Below are 20,997 nucleotides of genomic sequence, written 5' to 3'. Positions count from 1 at the left end.
TTTATATTTTTTGTAAAATTATTAAAGCATTTGATTTTTTTATATTTAGAATTATTTGTTTTATTATTTTTTCATATTAATGGAAAAATAGTTAAAAATTGATAAACTTTTACTTATACATTCATTAATTTATTTTCCAGCAAATTAAAAAAATAAATCAACTACGTATAAAAATTACTCCCTTAGACAAATAATCTTCGAACTTATATAGGAATGTATTTGAATATTAATCCATATCTTCCATATATATTTCTTATAATGAAACCATCTTATTTATATCACACGTAATTAATACCCCTTATTCAAATTTTCCATTTTCCAGATATAGGGGCAAAAAAGTAACTTTATGAAATACAAATTTTATTAAAAGTAGAATATAATGTAATATTACTATTTAACCCTCATTATGTCTTAGACATTATGTCTCCAAAATATTTTTCTTACCGGAAATAGATTTGGTTTGGAGTAAATATTAAACTTATCATATCACTATTCTATCATTGGATCTAAATATAATTCCGGAAACAAATTAAATTCAATTTTGTTTAATAGGAGTATATAATTTTGTTAAATTAATCTATCAATAATTAAAAAATGAGTTTTGAGGAAGTGATTTAGGCAATCAAGTAAGGAATGTGACAAAATAACTGAAATGCCATAACATAGTAAAATAAAAGAGAATTGATGCAAGATCGTTTTTTAACCTTTCTTTTATAGCCCGTATTAATTAACCTTTAAACCCGTTTATTCAGTAAGCCGTTTTTAATTATAAGTTTATAACAATATAAAGACGTACTGCTTAGTGGCATACATTATTAGTTTTATATACATATATTTAGTAGATTTTTGAATTATTTTTTATTTGGATATATATTTATCGTCTTGATGTAGATATGCTTTTATGACTCTCTTTCTAACAAAATTTATGGCGAAATCGCTTTTGAAATTTATTTTTACCATTTTAGCATTTATTGTTTTATTTATATTTGGAAAAGTTAATCATTTTTAGAACTTATCATAACTGGGACAAGCGAAAGGTTTAAGAATAAGATCCTGACTGGCTCTTTCTTGGAGTTTAATGGCATGTGGTAGTTATAAATCCACTCACTCACTATATTATTTCTATTGAATTTCCAATAAAATTTATTCTTTAGTTTCATCCTTCAATTAAACTTTATTCTACTGTCTTCTATAAATATGATTGGATAGATTTATTAACTCAGCATTGTTTATGTAATTACAGAATTATATAATACACTACATGAATTGAGGTGTTGGATGCAATTATTACGCATAAAATTTAAAACATTTCATGTAAGTATGAGATTCGTAGTTTATTTCGATAATTGATATTGAACTACCAACATTTCCTTCATTCCAATCATAGATATAAAATTAAAATAACATGTCTTCTAAGATAATGAAATTTGATGTTGAATCATTAGTTGATCGAGAATATGGAGAAAATTTGGTTAAGGCGTAAGCTGCAGCGGAAGTAAATTGCAAAAGAAATGAACATATGAGTGATGAGGAAGATGTGACGTTGTGGTTATGTTTGGTTAAAGTTTCTTTTATTCACTACTTCATCCGTCCGCCATTAAATGTCTCATTTTTTTCTTTTTTCATCCGTCCGCCAATAAATGTCTCATTTCACTTTTACTATATTTGGTAAGTGGACCATATATTCCATTAACCCATTCAACTCACATTTTATTATAAAACCAATATATAAAAGTGGGTTTTACATTTCACTAACTTTTCTACCCACTTTACAACATAAAGTCAAATAATTTCTTAAAACCCGTGCCGGTCAAATATGGGACATTTAATCACGGGCGGAGGGAGTAGTATACTTTAGTTTGCAACTATTTTTAGACTTGGGCTTAAAATTTTATGTGTTGGGCTTGATCTTGGATAAGACTGAATTAAATGAACTATTTGAATTTCTAACCAATATTTTTTTGGTTTTATTCCTTAAATTCTTCTATTTAGATTTTTTATTGGATTTCTTTTTTGCATAGTTATTTAACTCCCTTAGTCCCATGCTATTTGCTACTTATTCCATTTTCTTGGGCAAAAATTTTATTATCTTTCATCTTTTATTTTTTCTTACTTTATTTTTTTCCTATTTTAATCTCTTTTTATTTAATATTTAAACATCAATTTCATAAATTATGTTTTCAAAAGAAATGTAGTATCAACAAACTTGGACATGATGAAATACTTTTTATCTCTTTTTATGTTAATTAAAACAGATGAGTTTTGAAATGTACTACTTTCGTGGGCTCTAATTAAATGGTGCTATAAGAGTAAAATTCATTAATGCTACAAACTTGGTGATAGCATATTACTCGACTGCAATTATAAATTTTTTGCCCATCTAAATTGTGAGGCCCATTAAAGATTCCAGCAATACAAAGTACGGCCCAAATTGAAAAGAGAGTAGAACCGAGGAGAGAAAAATTGGGCTTGCGACGATTGTAATTTCCTCAAATATCACTATATTGGTCTTCATCTGTCCATACAAAAGAGAAATTGGGCTTGCGACGATTGTAATTTCCTCAAATATCACTATGTTGGTAAAATATACTTCATGTGTCCATACAAATTGGCCTATGAATGGATTAATAAAGTAAGAGAGTGATAAAAGTTGATCAAGTACGAGAAAGAAGAAAAAGTGCATAAATCCGTCCACAGAAAATAGGTTTAAGAATGGACGACACGAATTTTAATGAGAAATTGATAAAGTAAGAGAGAATGAGAGATGAGAAAAAATATGAATAAAATATGAGAGAGAAACTTTTCATTTATGGAATGAGACTATTTTTCTTGAATACCCCAAGATAGAATGAGACTATTTTTAGTGAACTGAAAATGAGTGTTTTAAATTTCTTATGCATATTCTATTAAAATTTATAATAAATAATACTTCCTCCGTCTCTAAAGAATATGTATTTTTGGTTCAGCAGTTTTAATGCAAAATTGGTAAAGTAAGAGAGAAGTAGAGATAAAAAGTAAATAAAGTATTGTACTATTGTTAGTGGAGAATAGGTTTCACCTTATTAGAGCATCTGCAACGGGGCGGACGATAGGCCGCCCGATGCCTCAGCCGCTCCATCGTCCGCCCACTGTGGGTGCGCGGACGATGCCCGATGCATCGTTCGCCCATTGTGGGCGACGCGGACGATGACGCGGATAATGCAACGCGTTTTCGTGTTTTTTTCGAATTTTTATCTATTTAAACCTCATTTGTCATTCTATTTTTCATACGAACATTTATCTCATCTCTCACATTCACTAAGAATATTTCGATAATATCTCACTAACAAAAATGAACCACGACACCGACTGGAGTACCTCGTAGGGCGTAGTCAGACCTTGACGTGAGCCTTATTTGATACCGTCAATGACGCAATGGCGGATTGCTTAGCCGAAATGCAGCGCGAGGAGGAGGCGGCGGCGGCGGAGCATATCCCCAGACCTATTCGACGTCGGACATTTGTCCACCACGAACACGCCGTAGCTCACGAACGTCTATTTGCAGACTATTTTGCCGACCAACCACGGTGGGGCCCGACTGTTTTTCACCACCGGTTTAGAATGCATGGTTATCTTTTTCTCAGCATTGTCCAGACGTTGGAGTCACGTGTTGAATACTTCCAGTATCGGGAAGATGGTCTCGGTAGACCCGGACTTACGCCGTTGCAGAAGTGCACGGTTGCACTCCGGCAGTTGGCCTACGGCACCACTGCGGACATGTTCGACAAGTACCTTCACGTCGGGGAGACAAGTGGCCGCGAGTGCATGAAGAGATTTTTTAGGGGAGTTGTAGAGGCTTACAACGACACACATTTGCGAAAGCCGACTGCTATGGATTGCCAAGGCCTGATGAAGATGCATGAGACAACGCACGACTTTCCTGGGATACTAGGGAGCATCGATTGTATGCACTGGGAGTGGAAGAATTGTCTGAGGGCGTGGAGAGGCCAATTTACTAGTGGATACAATGGCAGCCACCCGACGATGATCCTCGACACCGTCGCTGACTATCGGCTCTGGATCTGGCATGCTTACTTCGGTGTAGCGGGGTCGAACAACGACATCAACGTCCTTAACTCATCCACCCTCTTCACCGAGCAATGCAATGGCAACGGCCCGGCCATCAGGTTCACTGCCAACAGGCGCCAATATCACATGGGGTACTACTTGGCCGATGACATATACCCAAGGTGGCCTGTTTTTCTGAAGACGATCAGCTGCCCAATGGGTGAGAAGAGAGTTTTATTTGCACAAAAGCAGGAGGCGACACGGAAGGATGTGGAGCGGGCATTTGGTGTGCTCTAATCACGGTGGGCAATAGTGAAAGGGCCGGCGCGTCTCTGGTTCAAAGAAGTCATCGTCGATGTCATGTATGCGTGCATAATCTTGCACAACATGATAGTCGAACACGAAGGTGGAAGCATCATCGATTGGGCCGATGATGAAGGTGGATCTAGCTCCAGCACGACGACCACGCCCCACGCTCGAGGATTACCTACGGGCTTCAATGAGGTTCTGTCTAGACAGGCCTCAATTCGCAACCAACAAGACCATGCTCAGCTCATGAACGATATGGTCGAAGAAGTTTGAGCCCGTAACCGCCGTCGTTGAGAATGCATATTTTTTTAATTCGTATTGTAATATATTAATTTTAAATGAAATGAAGGTTTTTTTTCTAATTTTTGTAGTTATTTAAATATTCAAATAAAGAAAATGCTTAGGGCGGCCTTTAGTGCGGCTTATAGGTCGCCCCACTGCAGGTGGAAGGGTAGGAGGATAAAATGCTGATGTGGCGGTGCATAGGGCGGGCTTTAGGGCGTCCCTTAGGGCGCCCCATTGCTAATGCTCTTAGAAAGAAAAGAGTTTCAAAATTAGAAAGTGCATATTCTTGTGGGACGGACTAAAAAGGAAAAATTGCATATTCTTGTGGGACGGAGGGAGTAGTAAGTACTACTATACTAGTCTATTTTTTTCATGCTCTCCATATAGACGTATATTATCATATATAGTTATACACAAAACTAAATACATTTCTCTCATTTAATTTCTTACACCGTATTTAGATTATTGTGTATGTTCAATTCCGTATTCTATATTGTTGTTGTAAATTTTGTTCTAAGTCGTTGTATTTTGATTTTTTATTAGTTTATTATTTTTTATAACCGTTGCTATAATACTAAAATAATACTGAGAAGTAGGTTTGCAATGTTTTTCCCATTCACAGTGCTTCACCAAATAACTTTCACTTAATTTTTTTTTCAAAGTCGTGGTAGATTTAGTTCACACTTAAGTCTTAACTATCTTGTTACAAAATGGGAAATGAGTCTTTGAGGGAATAAACTGGAAGGTCGTTAATTCATTTCTCAAATAAAGCAGAAGCAGCTGATCGCCTGTGATTTAGGGAGTCATCCATTTTGGACTCTTTATCTTTTTCATAACTACTCCAACTTACCTTAATTTACTCGCAAAATTGAAAAGGGGAAAAAAACAGCCATGATAAGTTGGTCATGATTTCAACTCAACCATCATTAACTTTTCTAGGTGCTTAACTTCTTACTAATTTCATCTAAATTATGGCTGTCACATTATATAATTGAAAATGTCAAATTGCTGACTCATATATACACTGCACTATTGCGAGTTGCATTGAACTGAGAAATACGCAGAGAAATAATAATTACTTCTACCACTACTACTTAAGACCACAATGGATGAAGGGATATTCGACTTTTCGTTTATGTTTTTTTAGGTTATATTTTAGCCTCAAAATTTAATACTAGTACTATTTATTAAGCAATATATAAACTAGAAAATAGAGAATACACTACTTTATCTAATTCAAACTCTATACAGTAAGTTAAGACCTCTATAATTATGAAGAAAAAGCAATCTTAAATTTTGATTTGAAAATTTTCCACCAGAGGTTTTATTATTTGAAGTATTTGATTTGATACTATACGCCAAAAGCTGTTTGTTCTCTGTAATAGTTCAGACATGTAAAAATGATAGGACATGGTAATGTAGATAACACTTTGATATATTGAACATTTCACTTTAGTGTTGTCGCATTATATTAGTATTACTCATAAATATTCCTGTATCAACTCATTTACTAATTGATTACATATGTCTAGCAACGCAACAATAGATGCCATAGATTATCCAATCATACAAATTAGTACACGCAAATAAGTTTGCTGCACCAATAACAAGTGCAAAACATGAACTAAAAAAGGCAAGATTACAACATCAGCATAGTTTGTTTGAAGCTGGCAAATTTCTTCCCACAATTATCAAGGAAAAAAATTCATCAGCTTCACAACTTGTAGAAGACCAACTTATTCGATAACACGACCCGGACAACGCAACGAGTGCTCAGCAGCAAACCGCTCCCTTCATTTCGCCTCCTGCAACTAAATGCGGGCGAGAGAAATTTTTGCTGCCGAGCACTCCAGCAAACACCATACCAAAAAAAACAAATTAAAACAATAAAACACGATAACGACACGACATTACACAAAGGGGGCGAGGTCTAGGCGGTGTCGTCGTCAGAGCAGGCGAAGCCTTCGAGTGTAGGGTGGGGCGCGTGGCCGTTGCCGAATGACCTGATGTGGTCCTTGAGCGACCTCTTGTGCTTGAAGTCGGAGCCGCAGGTGCAATACCAGAGCTTGCCGCAGTTCTTCTCGTGCGTGCGCCAGTCGCCCTTCACTGCGAACGACTTGCCGCACGACTTCCGGCACGCGAACGGCTTTGCGCCGTGCTTCCGCTTATAGTGCGTCTGCAGCGTGCGGAAGTCCTTGAGCGGCTTCGCGCGCGGATGGTTCACGTTGTTCTTGCATCCCGCCGCGCAGCAGTAGCACGGCAGCCGCAGCATTGCCGCCGGCTGTGTGCCCCGCAGGGACTCCGGCCCCTTTCGGAACTCCGAACCGTGGCCCCACATGTGCATCTGTCATTGGCAAAGTGAAATACTATCAGATGTGAGATTTCATGTAGATTTTGGAACTTGTTTACAAAGATTCAAAGAGTGTGTGTGTTTTTTTATTTGTAAGGCATCCGAATTGTCATCTAGTGTTTTGTTTATCACAACAATATAATCCCCAGAAATGAGTTTATGCACAATGGCAATTAATGCTAAAATGATGTGTACACTAATATCAATGTACATAAGCATCACTTTATAACTTAATTGCCTCGATTGATGTTATGATAGACTGTAGTTTAAAATATGAATGCATATGGTCCAGGTGGACAAAATAATGATTCGAATACCCCAATAACAAACTTCATTATACCAATAATTCTTGTAATCTAGTAAGAAATTATTACCCAAGTGCTTCAAATGCAACCTATATACTATACTATACTATACTATTAAGAATGCAAACTAACATAGTATAAATTCAGGTAAAGGATCATATGCGTAGTAGAGTATTATTTTATAACTATACATCTTTGGAAATAAAAATGAAATACTATAAATTTTGATGTTTCACAAGAATCTACGATACTTGTTACATCATGTTCGTAGTTTAAAGAAACTTTGCATACTTACATTTGAACCCAACAAAATACTAAGATTCAATATAACTATTTAACCTAGCTATCATGAATCAAGATTCGTTAAGCAACATAGTATAATATTGTTGGTAAATTACTCGAGATTTAATGGACTAACCTGCATGTTATTATATCTATTGAAGGTCTTGCTGCAGATGTTGCAAGAAAACTGCATGGGCCCAACAAGAATCTGTGCTGGAGTTGGGATCCAAAATCTCCTCTCACCATTCAAACTTCCATTAGATGACTTGCTCATCTTCTTCTTCACCGAATACTCTTCGTCATCTTCTCTGAAACCGTAGCGCTTTCTTTTGTCTCCTTCAATTCCTCCTACTTCAGGCAACCCTATGTGAAGAGCCACCGTTACATTCTCATTCAATCTCCCTCTCTTTTCTCGGTCCACGCCCTCATCTTCCTCTTCCTTCACCTCCTTCTTCTCCGTGAATCTGCTAAGAAGAGGCAAACACTGGATCGTCTCATACATGTAATTTTCTCTCTCTTGATCGTGATTGTGAGCTGCTTGCTGCTGCTGTTGGTAGAAGAGAGGGAATTGGAAGAAATTCATGGCGTTTTTGGAGTGATTTTGCGTTGAAGAAGATGGAGAGGGAAATGACTTGAGCCATTCAATGGAATTTCGAGTATCTAAGCACAACTTTATATTCTTCAACATTTTGTGCTCATCATAGTATAAAAGAATTTTATTTCAATTCTTTTCCAAAGATGGGATTATTGTAGTTGGACTTTGTGTGGGAAAGCTTGAACCGAGTATTGAATTTTATAAATCTTGCTTTCTATCGTCTGTTTGATAACCTTTTTTTTCTCTTTATTTTCCTTCCTTTTCGTGTGTTTTACATTCCTTGACTCTTTATCTCCACACACAAGTTTGAATTCTTCATTTTATGTAGGAGTATATATTAATTAATCTTATTCAACATATTTATATTATCAATAATTTAATTTGATGTGCATCATATGCACGATCTAATTAAACAATAGCAAAACTAGTCACTTCCATAAAAGTTCTTATCATGTGTAGCTCACATAAATAATTTTTTCGATCTTAATCACCGAGGGTTTGGAGTTGCAATTAATTAGAAAGAAATAATTAAGAAGATTGAAAAAAGAGCTCAAGAAAATTGAACAAAGAAACATTCTTCTTTTTTTATAATTACTTTATTGGTAACAAAATTAAAAATTGTGATTGTACATGTTTACACAAACAATTAAAGAATCCTAACTGCAGTTTCAACTCCCATGCCCAAGAATTTACCGAGAGAGAGAGAGAGTAGTGGTGGGGTTAATTAGGAATAGGAACGTATGCCAACTTTAAACATTTTTTCTTTTTCTTTACTATTTTATTAACTCCCGGTTTTCAGGTCCGTTAACGATATTCACGGACTAAATATGTAATCAATGATCTAATAGCAAAATTTACAAATTGATTTCTCAAATAATCGATGGAACATCAAAAACCAGTTAAATCGCTCTTCATCGAAGATGCGGATATTATTGACTAATATATGTTCCTAAATTTTGGATACATGTATTATGCATATATTTAAGAAAATAATTTACGAAAAAGACGAGTTGTTGGATTTGTTAATTGGGGTTGCTATTGTGGAATTTTACCCACTATTGCAACACAAACTGCATTTGACATTTTTGTTCCTCTATAGACAGTCAATCGTATTTAGAGGATAAACAAGCTACAATCATACATAAAGAAAATGGTTCGAGATAATTGAGACCAAATTGTTGAATTTTGAGAGATTAAATGTTGGAATCTAAGCCCGGTCAACGTAGTTTGACCAGGTTGTATGAGTGAAAAATGTTTTTATTTGGTAAAATTAAATAATATAAGATCAATTTACGTTCCGAGTATATTATCGTAGTTTATTCATATTATTTAAATCAAGTTTTAATGAGTGATAAATGATGGATCAAAGTTTGTCACAACAATACAAGATTATGAAACTCATGTGTGTTAATTAACCCCACATTGGAAAGATAGCCTTTAGTAATCTTCTACTCCTATTTAAGAAGCTAAACTATTACTTGTAACAATTAGGTGCACAAGCAATGGACATGTAAAGGTCACACGCGTGGTTGCTGGGCTTGGGAGCTTAGACTTGGTTTAACCCTAAATTAATCTTTTCGGGGAAAACGAACCATTAAAAGGTCTAATTCTATGTGTCATGATTTCAGTCGTGCATATAGAGGAGGCATTCAAATTCGTCCCTCAACCAAATTAAAAGGTCCAATTCTGTGTTTCTAATTTCAGTCGTCCACATAGTGATGTTCAAGTTCATCCCTCGGACGAACAATGACATCATGTCCAAATACATCACGCTTTGCACAAGTCCAGCAAAGACAGTTATAATGCTCTACCATCTCTCACCAATTGTGAAGCCAGATTTAACTTACTGTAGCAGAACTCCATGAATTTGACTACGCCCCCATAGATAGCAATTGTATGTATTTCTACACTCTCATTAAACATCCCCTCACTCTCTAAAACTCTAATCTATTACATTGAACTAAAACACTAATCTATTGGATTGAAGAAAAGCATTTTATCGAAGTTAACTAAACTGCAATTCATAATCTTAAATTTTTTGCGACGCAATGCAATCAATGGTGGCTTGTACCTCTTGGACCCCGCGTCAAAATTATCAATAAATGTCCGCAATTTCTGACAACATAAATCATCATATACATGTGACTATCTATAAAGTGAATTTTTTTTTAGAGATAACTCAAGACATAAATAGACAATTGAATATGGGTGATGCTAAATGGCCATAATGTGGCCGGCCATAAAGAGTTAATTTAGTCCATTTACATGTATAAAAAAAATTAGAATTACCGATATAAACTTATATGTGTGTGAATTGACTTGTGACTTGATACTTATCTTTGAATTCCATTACGTAAAACACATTAATATCACGAATTACTGTATACGTTGAGCATCAATCAAGAAATGACAGTAGTAATAAGTTGAGCAAAAATTACGAAAGAGCAACACTAACATGTTGAGCAACATATAATGAATATGATATAAAAGTAAAATCAAGTAGTATTAAACCAAAAAATTTGAAAAAAAATTAATTTTTTTTGTTATTTAATTAATTTATGGCTGGCCATAATGTGGCCGCATAGCTTTATTCATTGAATATCTTGCGATCTTTTTAAGGAATCTCCTTTTCGCTTCGGAATTCTAAGAGATGGTTGTTGTTATTATTATTATTATTATTAGTTTCAGCCACATAATAAGAATTGCATGCAATGATCTGTATAAAAATAATTATAGCTACCTAGATTAGGAAATAGTGTATTAGTACTAATTAAGGTTTAATCTTCCACTAATCACCTATGTGAGGCCGTAACTAATATGATTGCCAAAGGCAGAGGCTAATTAATCGATGCAATTACTGTGAAGTCTATTACGGCTCCAATAATAAAACTAAGCGACAAGATATCATATAACCGGATTTTCAGGATATTAAAAACAGTCACTCTTTTTCTTTTTCTTTTTCCTCTGAGCTTTTCAACCTTTTCTTGTTGGGTATTATTTGAAGTGTGCATGATTCTCTGCTTTGGCCTCCCTTTCCCATTGTTTCCACGCCAACTTTTTTTGGCCTTTCTTCCTTTTCAGCGTTTCATACTTGAATTTTGGAGATACATGTATGGATCGTTAGCAAAGGGAGCACAAATTAATTAACTTGATAATGTCGTATCATATGTAACATGTTTAGAACAAGATGTCAGTAAAAATAGTACAGTACGTCGTAGATAGTTTTATACAGTAACAATTATTTACGTTAATAGTGATTATCACTATATAGATATGTATTTACGATTTATATATAGAGTCATAGACCTGATAAGCAAAATAACAAAGCAATATGGAACCCTAATGATAGTTCCAAAACTAGCTTTTTGGAACTAATTATGACTCAAAACTACAATCCCACTAAATATATTTGTGGTTAACTTTTAATTGAAGTTGTCCCTAATTATTTGTATTTAATCTCCATAATTGTTGTTTGTGTACGTAATAAAGCATAAATAGAATTAAGTAGTAGTAATAAAATTTGCAATCATTATTCTAATAGCATAGGCTAATTATTAATAATAAGATGAAAACTGCAAACTTTAAGAGAATAATGATGGTAAAAACTGTATACATGAAATCATTTTTTACGATTAGTGATTAAAAAGAGTAATTGAGTTTAAGAACAGTGATAGCATATTGACAACAATAGTTGATGATGCATATTCAATTTTGATTTAATTATTTTTGTTATCATCACCTATTCGTCGCATACTACATTATTATTCAAATCGACACATTATACATTTAATCATATATGTATCTGCTTCAAGTTGTTGCATGACATTTAATTTGCAAGTATCTTTATTTTCAGTTTACCATTTATAATTCCTTTTCCAAGAGTTATATGCCCCTTTCTTGGGTCAATTGGAATCACATAAAACAAGGTCTAAGTTGAGAAAACCACAAATCATTTTTCACGCTAGAAGGTTTGAAGTTATTACTATATCATACTCTCTCTGTTCCAGCTAAGATGACACATTTTTTCGCACTTATTTTGAAAAAATGATGATAAATAGTTAAAATAGAGAAAAAATAAAGTAAGTTAGAGAATATTGTAGAAGACACTATCATTTTTTCAAAACACGTGAAAAAATGAACGTGTCATCTTAGCTGGAATTGAGGGAGTAAAATTTATAATAGTTTAGAAAGAATTTACCTCAATAGGTCTGAACCGAAAATACTCCAAAACCAAAAGATTATCCTAAATCATCAAATTTTTTTATGAAATCGTTAAATATGAACCAAAATATGTTCCTTAGAACCATAAGCTATAACAGCTAAGTGTACGATCAAAAAGTTTCTGCATACAAATAAATATGAGGCCAAATTGAACTTTAATCGAGTTATTATAATTAAAAGATGCAAATGATCTTAATTATAAGTACTATCATATACTTAAAAAAGCAATCATCCATGTATGAGTGTTGAAATTAAGGAGGTAAAAGTGGCAACAATACACAATTTACATTTTAAGAGGATAACAATGGTTTTTATTTATCATACGATGATTTATATTTCCCATCTTAGCAAATTGAGAGTGAACCTCCTCATTTCTCTTACACTATTTATGAACCCTGCATCTATTTTTTCTTAAATTTTTAATACCTACAACAGAGGAGATTGATTTTGTCATTTTCTTGATATTTTAAAACTAGAGAAAATAGTCATTTAAATCACGAATTTTGATCAAATTCTAGTTTGTCCGGTGAACTTTGAAATTAGAATATTAAATCATGAAGTTTTGATTTTTCTCAATTGTCTCATCCATGCACAAATAATCATTTTTTATGATGTTAAAAAGACAATATTGCAATAAAATAAGAAGAGAGATGATAAAATAAAGGAATAATGCTTATTTTAGTGAAACATATCGTTTTGAATATCGTTAAAGATGGCATTTTGGGCACAGATGGGACAGTTGAGAAAATTTGAAACTTCGTGATTTAATAGTATTCCAATTTCAAAGTTCATGGGACATATCACAATTTGACCAAACTCATGATTTAAATGACTATTAACCCTTTATGCTATATCTTATTTTATAATTTTTTGTTCTCATTTCATATAAATGACATTAATTTTATTAAAATACTAATTTCATGAAAGTAAAATAAATTACATAATTAAATCTTTAAAGCACATAATTAAAAACTGAAAATTTGTAATCGGAATAAAAAATAAAATTATTCAAAATCAAAATAACATTATTACATATTTTGGTAGCTAGGTATATACAGTACTAATTGATAAGAAAAATAAAACTATTCAAAATAAAATTGTTGATGCGAAATTATACCGATATTCTCTGGGTAGGTATATGTATCGCTATCGTGGAGATTTACCAGAATAAGTGATTAATAACTTTTTAGACCAAAGTTTGTTTTTCTATTTACATGGTCGCAGTTTTTATGTTGACAAATAGGTAGCAGTGTATGGGTTGTGATTTGGTTTCCAAATCTAAACATGTGGTTTATTCTAATTGATGTGAAAATTAAATAATTCCAAGAAGATTTTTGTTTGCAGCATGACTATATACTGAGAAGGACCCATCCTAAATTTCGAACACAAGTTTATTACTATGATAGTATCTTTTTTTAACGCCTACTTTAATTAGTTTAGAAAATAGAAAGTGATATCTAACGCTCAAGTAATCCTTGTCAATACAAATATTCGATTCCCAATTTTAAACTCAAATTATTTAAAAATGAAAAATAAAAATATAATAAAACTAATAGAAAGACTAAATATGTGGGCAGTCTTAAATCTTAATCAGGTAACAATTACTAGAGTCTAAGTGAAAAATATTGTAATCATAATAAGCTCTTTTATGAGAGCGTAAAGTGATGTTGTCCACAACAGAAGCCGTCGTCTTGCCGTAATTTTAGATACTAGAAGTAGAATATTTAAAGTCGTAGTGTTAGAATTACGTTAGTGGTTTTCCCTTCAATTTTAACAATTCTGATTAAGTCATTGTTACGCATGTTATGACGTATTTATTCGGGTTAAACTTACAACAGGAATCAATAATTAAATGCTGGGATTAATTTAATCTGGATTTATGGTAAAAAAAATTGCAATATTAAATTTCAATAACCAGTCACAATGGACCGAAGGATTAATTTCATAGATACTAAATTATTTAATTTGTTTTGAACGATTATCAAAATTTATAATCTATACTATTATTTTGGATTTAATTTATTATTTTACTAATATTTTATTATAAATCTCCCCCTATTTTCTATTCCCCAACCAACCAATTTTCGGGTTCTCTTTTTACATTTTGTTCCGCTTCATATGTTTGGGCCTTGGAGTCAGATGAATTACCCATTTTTTTCTTTCCCACTATGAATTTTTTTGGGATCTAATAAAAGATTACCAATCTAATTTATCATTCCATATAATTTCAAAATCAAGCAATTGACCAATTGAAAGTGAAACCAAAGTAGGGGTTGAAGAGTGGCGCAGAATCTTTGACAAGATTTTACCATTTCTTTTGGCATAGAATGAAACAAAAAAGAAAAGCTTTAATCATTTTTCTCACTGGTCAAATAATTAAATAAATTTAAACAAAATAAAAACAGTTAAGTGACAATTTAATTGTCATTTATAAACAATTAAAAAAACTCGTAAATTATACTTATGAAAGTATAAAAATTAAATATTCATTTTATACTCCTATAAATTAATAATTAATAACCAATTACATAAAATAATTATTTATAAAATTAATACTGACTTCATATACCAACCATTTTAGCGTTTCGCCCACACTGATGGATCCTTATGCATTGAAATTTGTCTCTATTCAAATGTTAAGCTCAAAAATAGATATTCATTTCGATTTAATATTTTATGTTTTATCACACCATGGCGCGTTCGGGTGCATGGGTTTTTAATATTTTATGTTTTATCACACCATGGCGCGTTCGGGTGCAGGGGTATTTAATATTTTATGTTTTATCACACCATGGCGCGTTCGGGTGCAGGGGTACGTATATTCTAATCAAATTATAATTATAACCCTAGTCATAATTCTTTAATTAATATAAAATTTGAAAATGATAAATCCGAATAAAACTCAACGAAAGCGTAGTTGTAAAACACCAATTGATTACTAATTAACTATTCATTAATTCTTTTTGGCGACTGAGCACATGGAGTCTGCTAGCATTGTTGAGGAGGTTGGAGGCTTTCTGTAACACCCCTTACCCGATTAATTTAATAATCGAATAAATGATGTCACATTTTGGTACAAAACTCGAAGTCGCATAAATCATTTATACTTTTCTTGATTCTTCCATAGATTAATAAATTCATTTACATGGCAAACGGAGAATCTGCAATATAACATCTATATATATATGACACAACCTGGATAACTATTTGTAAAAAAAAGTACTTGTTCCACAAAAGTATATGAAAAATTAAAACGATCTAATTACATTACACTTCTTATACATGCCACAACTATTATGTCAGAATAATTATTTAAAAGCAAAGGAGTTGACTAGTGACTCGACTTGAGCAGCTGTGAAGCAAAGGAGCTTATATGGTCACCTAATCTGCAGGGGGAACGAAAGGAGTGAGCTTAACAAGCCAAGTAGTATACTCAATATTAGAGCCAAATTTCCGGAGTTAAGTAAACGTTATGCAACCTATTCATTTACACTATTATTAATCATGAAAACACTCTAGAACCAGCACCGTCATATCCATGCACATAGGTTTAATATCAGAAATGAACATTAAAATCTTACGTTTATGTCTTCGATCTCCTGATCAAATGGAGTTTACCAGAAAGGTTTATAACCACCTCAACTCAGAAATCATATATGATAATACCAAATAATTTACATAACACCAATTATCGAGTGAAACACAGAATATATAACAATATTATCTAGTCACCAATATTTTCACATATTCAAACACATATAGCCCCTTTAAGTGCTTAGTGACAAACTAGGGTACGCGGACCAGATCAGAATCAGAATCAGAATCAGAATCAGAATCAGAATCAGAATCAGAATCAGAATCAGAATCAGATACAGACGCGGATTTTGTCCTCGAGAGGACTCCGCACAGACCACCCAATTAGGATGCAGACAGATAATCAGACCATCCATTTCGGATGCAGATAGATAATCCCGGGAACAGACCACCCATAGGGTGCAGATCAGACAGATCAGATAACAGACGATCCTCGCTTCGGTTATCCAGAAGACGAGAGATCACAGATGATGCAGCGCTGCTGTCCTATGGCATGCCAATTGTACCCACGGAATACACTCAAGCACGGGGCGTAAGTATAGTCACACATACATATACTTTATTTCAGACAATTCTCAACAGAACACAACACATTAGACATCATCAAAGATAGGTCACACATTATCACAAGTAATCATATTTGTTTACATCTCATCAACATATATCAGACACCACATTTACCTTTGCACATTTCCATATTTACCTCCAACTTTACAAACATAATCATATCTATTTCCAATAATCTTTAATATATCAGATCAACAACTTATGTTTACACCATATCATATCAAATAAACAGATAAATTCCAATTCTATCAATATCATCACATATCCAATATTCACATATTTCACGTCATAAGCAAAATTTATAGATCACATAATATATTACCGATTAACACACAATATTCTATATGCAATCACGTAAACTTAATTCAGGAATTAAGACCTAATGTAGAATATACTACCTCGAAATCCAAAACGCCCTTGACACACGAATCACTTTATTCATGCTCCTCCTTCTTGCCCTTGTTATTTCCTGGGATAGGATTACCCTTCAATATATATTTCACTTTCGAATATAAAGTATCAAATTCATACTGTTAACCATTATTTTCTAACTTAATTTCATAATTCTTGTCTTTTATTTATGCATATATTCTATAAGACATTAGATTAGTCAAAAACAACTATTTCTCCTTCAAGATTTCACATTAGGAATCATAACTTCATACACTTGTCCAAAATAAGGTTGAAGCATAAGCATTTCAAATTTTATCATATCCCAATATTTTACAGAAAATGCACCGACTATGAAAAAAATCATTCAGACCGACTCAGAAGTCGAAACTCAACAAAATCAGAGGCAAAAATAAGTTCATACATGTGTAATTTGTAGGGATGAATTATGAGCTGGAAATTCCTAGCCATTTAGAGTTTATAATCGTTTTTCCCCTAACCAGCTTGAACAGGGCAGATTGTATTGGAAAAATCACTATAAATCTATTTGAACTCGGATGAAGCTGAATTTCGGTGACAGGGCAGAAGACAAGCAAAACTATGTTCAGCTAAAATTTGGTAATAAAAAGAGGTCGTTTACTTGGTTAACTGAAGTTAAATAAACTCTGTCAGAACATGTCACAAAAGCTATATCCTCTGTTTCTTTCACCACAACAATTATTCTACTTGAATACTTCAAACATGAATCATATTCTCCTCTTAGTTACTTTTAACCACATATACTTAGCTTATCAAGAATATTATACATGCTCAATATCTCAAACCTACATCTTGAGACCAATTATTGCTAAAGCATTAGAACTTGAGTTCTAAGACCAATTTAAATAAGATACTATAAAGATTCACCATATTTCACCAGCTTTGACTTAAGCTTACAGTTAATATTCCTGAACATGTATATCTCACTTATCGTGAACATCTTTAACCAAAAGTATACCAACATCATCAAGTTTCACACTTAGCTATAGGCTGTCACAAACTTCATCATGCCAAGAATACTCATTTCCCTTCATTTGGTGTAATGTAAATCATACTTATGAGATAAATTCTAAAATCAATCCAAGTAGCATAACAAATTTCACAAACTAAAAAGAATAATCCTAAGCTTTCCCTACATTCACACACTAGCAAGTATAAAGAGCAAGCATCGAGAAATGGTACTAGTGCATAGCTAATGAGTGAGTGCTTTCCAGATCAGTAGACCCCAAGTATGAGAACCATAGGAGCAAGAACTAATATAGTAAAACAAATAACAAGCCCTTTCCAGTGACTAAACTGCACCCAAACTTCGAATCAAATAACCAATCGAGAACTCAGATTTACGGAATAATTAAAAGGGGAAAAGGGTGACTTAGCTGCAGGAGAAGGGGTCGACCGACGCCGCAAGGCTGGCGGTCAGCGGCGTCACTCGCAAGGTCCGACAGCGAAGCGCGGCGGCAACCGGAGCCTTCCCGTGCAGCGTCGGGAACGGCCAGCCGCGAAAGGAAAGGCGATGCCTTTTGTCTTCCCGAACCGACGGCTCCGCAGCGTGGAGAACCTGACGGGGAGCTCGACGGGGGAGAGAGAGAACTCGAAGAGAGAGAGAGCTCGACGAGGGAGAGAGAGCCCGACGGGGAAGAGAACTCGTCGTAGATGGAGGGAGACGCTCCGGCGTGAATTCGTCTGAGAAATTGAGGGAAAAGGTTGATGCGTTCTTCTTCCATTTTATTTTTTTTTTGGGGGGATATATCATTGAGAGAGAAATCAATATATGGGATTCTGTATCTCTAGCAAGTCCCGTAAGTTCTAGAAAGGAAGCATAGGTATAAAAATCTTAATTCCATTTCCAAAAGCTTTTTCTTTTCTTTATTTCCTTTCTTTTCAAATTAGTTAAATTTCTAAAATCCTACACCTCACAACTTAAATGTTGTATAAAAAAATTAATATATATATTTCTAACAAATTTTAACTAATTTTCGAGTTACAGAATTTTGGGTCATTACAACTCTTCCCTCCAAAAAAAAAATTTCGTCCTCGAAATTTCATCTAAATCAATATGTCGGGTTAGGCACTTCTGTGTAACTAATCAAGTCCAAGATAATCTTCAGTATTCGCATTTTCTATGTCCTACATTATAACCGAATCTGAGGTTGTAGTGTCTAAAGTAATTAGTTACCGGAGGTTCTAATATAATAATAACCATATTGGATTACTGAATTACCCACCTTCAATGCAGCATTCTATGTGTCATGAATAAGTGTTGCGATTCTGGCATAAGAATCACACCATGAAATCTAAAAACTAGATATCATTGCACAACTGTCCAAACAACTCAGTTGCTATGTAGATCTAAAGATTTTAAACAAGGCCAAGATGACTATGGAACAAAATAGACTGCAGCGGGACATGAAAACGTCAGTAATACCAGTTTTAAGAAAATGTACGAAGCTGCTCATATTTAGTTCCCAGAATAATTCTCCTTTTTTCAGTAATCCAGTTATACAACCATATTAGATATGAAGTCTTAATCATTCTATATCATTGATTAAAAGAAATGGAAGTGGGTTAAAAGATAAAGCAAAAGCAGATAAAAGGCAAAATGTGGAAAATTAAGAAAGGCCAATATGGTAATAAGACAATTAATACAACAAGAAACTATGCTATACCAGTTTCCTGAAAGAATGTTATGCTAGCAGTAGCAAAATCTATCATGTCCCATTAATTATTTGCATGTTATTGAACTGAGGTAAACACAAACAACAAATATTTAAACATCTAGAGTTGTGTTGTTCAAAATTTATACGCATAGTCGCCTCTCGAGACACTTCTGTCTCAATCATCATAATCTCTTTTTTTTTCTAAATTTTATACAATATCATTTTGAAGTCATAGCTTATCAGATTAATTAGTCATTTTTCTGCTTAAAATATACTCATATATTAACAGTCACAATCAGGCCAAAGACTGCCTATCTATCACCCCATCTCCATATTTGTTATTTTAGTGTTCTGAATAGTCAAGAATCTGATCTCCCTTGAATCAGGAAGCACCCAACAAGGGAGAGATTATGAATTTATGAGCACATTGGACGATACTCCACTGAAGTAGGAGGTGTAATTAGCTATATCCACAGATACACAAAAAAAAGATGTTATGTGAAACTGAATGAAGCCTAATGTAGAAAAAAAATTGCATTCCACTGTTATGGGAAGTTACCAGAGTTGTTCAAATGTCCAGTTTGACAGCCAAAGATTGCAACATAAAAGGAAGATTGCAGTCTTATACCCAGTCAAATCGAAATATAATATTTCTAACAAACAATATCATGTGAGTTTTAAATTCTGAACTAATCTAGCACGAAGTTACAGAATCACACATTAATAGATAATTGTGAAGTTATTTTGATAGCACAGATAAAAATTAGTTAACGAAATTCAAAACCGTCAGAGATACAATGAAGACTTTCAAGCAAAGACATATAAGTGTTGATAAACATGGGACGAAGACTTTCAAAATGATAAATCCAGGAAGAACAGACTAATTTATCGTTGATTTGATAGAAGCTCTAGCAGATGAAATAATACAGAGTCAAATGTGAGGACCTTAGACAATATGGTTCAAACGTAGGTATGAAGAAATCCATCAAGGAATGACTTTCTGGTGCAAATCTACGAGAAATATTAGCTGACAAGACATAAGGATACGGTTCAGAGGTAATTATTCAGGCAAGGATTCAGAGGTTTTGCAATTCAAATGTTCAACGAATATGATATCACAAAAAGTAATTCGGATCAAGATGTGAAGACACCAATCGGAAAGGTCGATCCACGAATTACTTGGAAATGAATAAATCAACGGAAAACAACAATGATGAGAAAATAGATGATCCCTTAACACATGGTAGCAGTGCGACTGAGTCATCTCAATCCAGATGTGTGTCGAAAGCTCCATAGCCATCTCGAACCCCCGAATCAGAGCCAACAGCTCTGCCTCAAAGCTCGATGATGCGGCTA

General features: G+C 33.7%; 1 protein-coding gene and 1 long non-coding RNA gene across 2 annotated transcripts; both read right to left on the bottom strand.

Annotated features, from left to right (window-relative positions):
- Positions 1-6,228: 6,228 nt before the first annotated feature.
- LOC121764608 (zinc finger protein WIP3-like) lies at positions 6,229-8,368 on the bottom strand. The gene is made up of 2 exons (XM_042160624.1): positions 7,715-8,368; positions 6,229-6,985 (listed from the first exon to the last, which is right to left on the bottom strand). Exons 1-2 carry the CDS (start codon positions 8,264-8,266, stop codon positions 6,572-6,574), a joined length of 966 nt encoding a protein of 321 aa, XP_042016558.1. The 5' UTR covers positions 8,267-8,368; the 3' UTR covers positions 6,229-6,571.
- Positions 8,369-15,556: 7,188 nt separating this feature from the next.
- Positions 15,557-18,788, bottom strand: LOC121787217. Its single transcript, XR_006047299.1, has 2 exons — positions 16,954-18,788; positions 15,557-15,780 (listed from the first exon to the last, which is right to left on the bottom strand). It is a non-coding gene; the product is annotated as an uncharacterized LOC121787217 (long non-coding RNA).
- Between the last annotated feature and the right edge of the window lie 2,209 nt (positions 18,789-20,997).

Source organism: Salvia splendens, chromosome 2 (assembly GCF_004379255.2).
Source record: "Salvia splendens isolate huo1 chromosome 2, SspV2, whole genome shotgun sequence".
Taxonomy (NCBI): domain Eukaryota; kingdom Viridiplantae; phylum Streptophyta; class Magnoliopsida; order Lamiales; family Lamiaceae; genus Salvia; species Salvia splendens.
The sequence above is the reverse complement of the archived record's forward strand: the minus strand, read 5'-3'. Positions and strand labels throughout refer to the sequence as shown.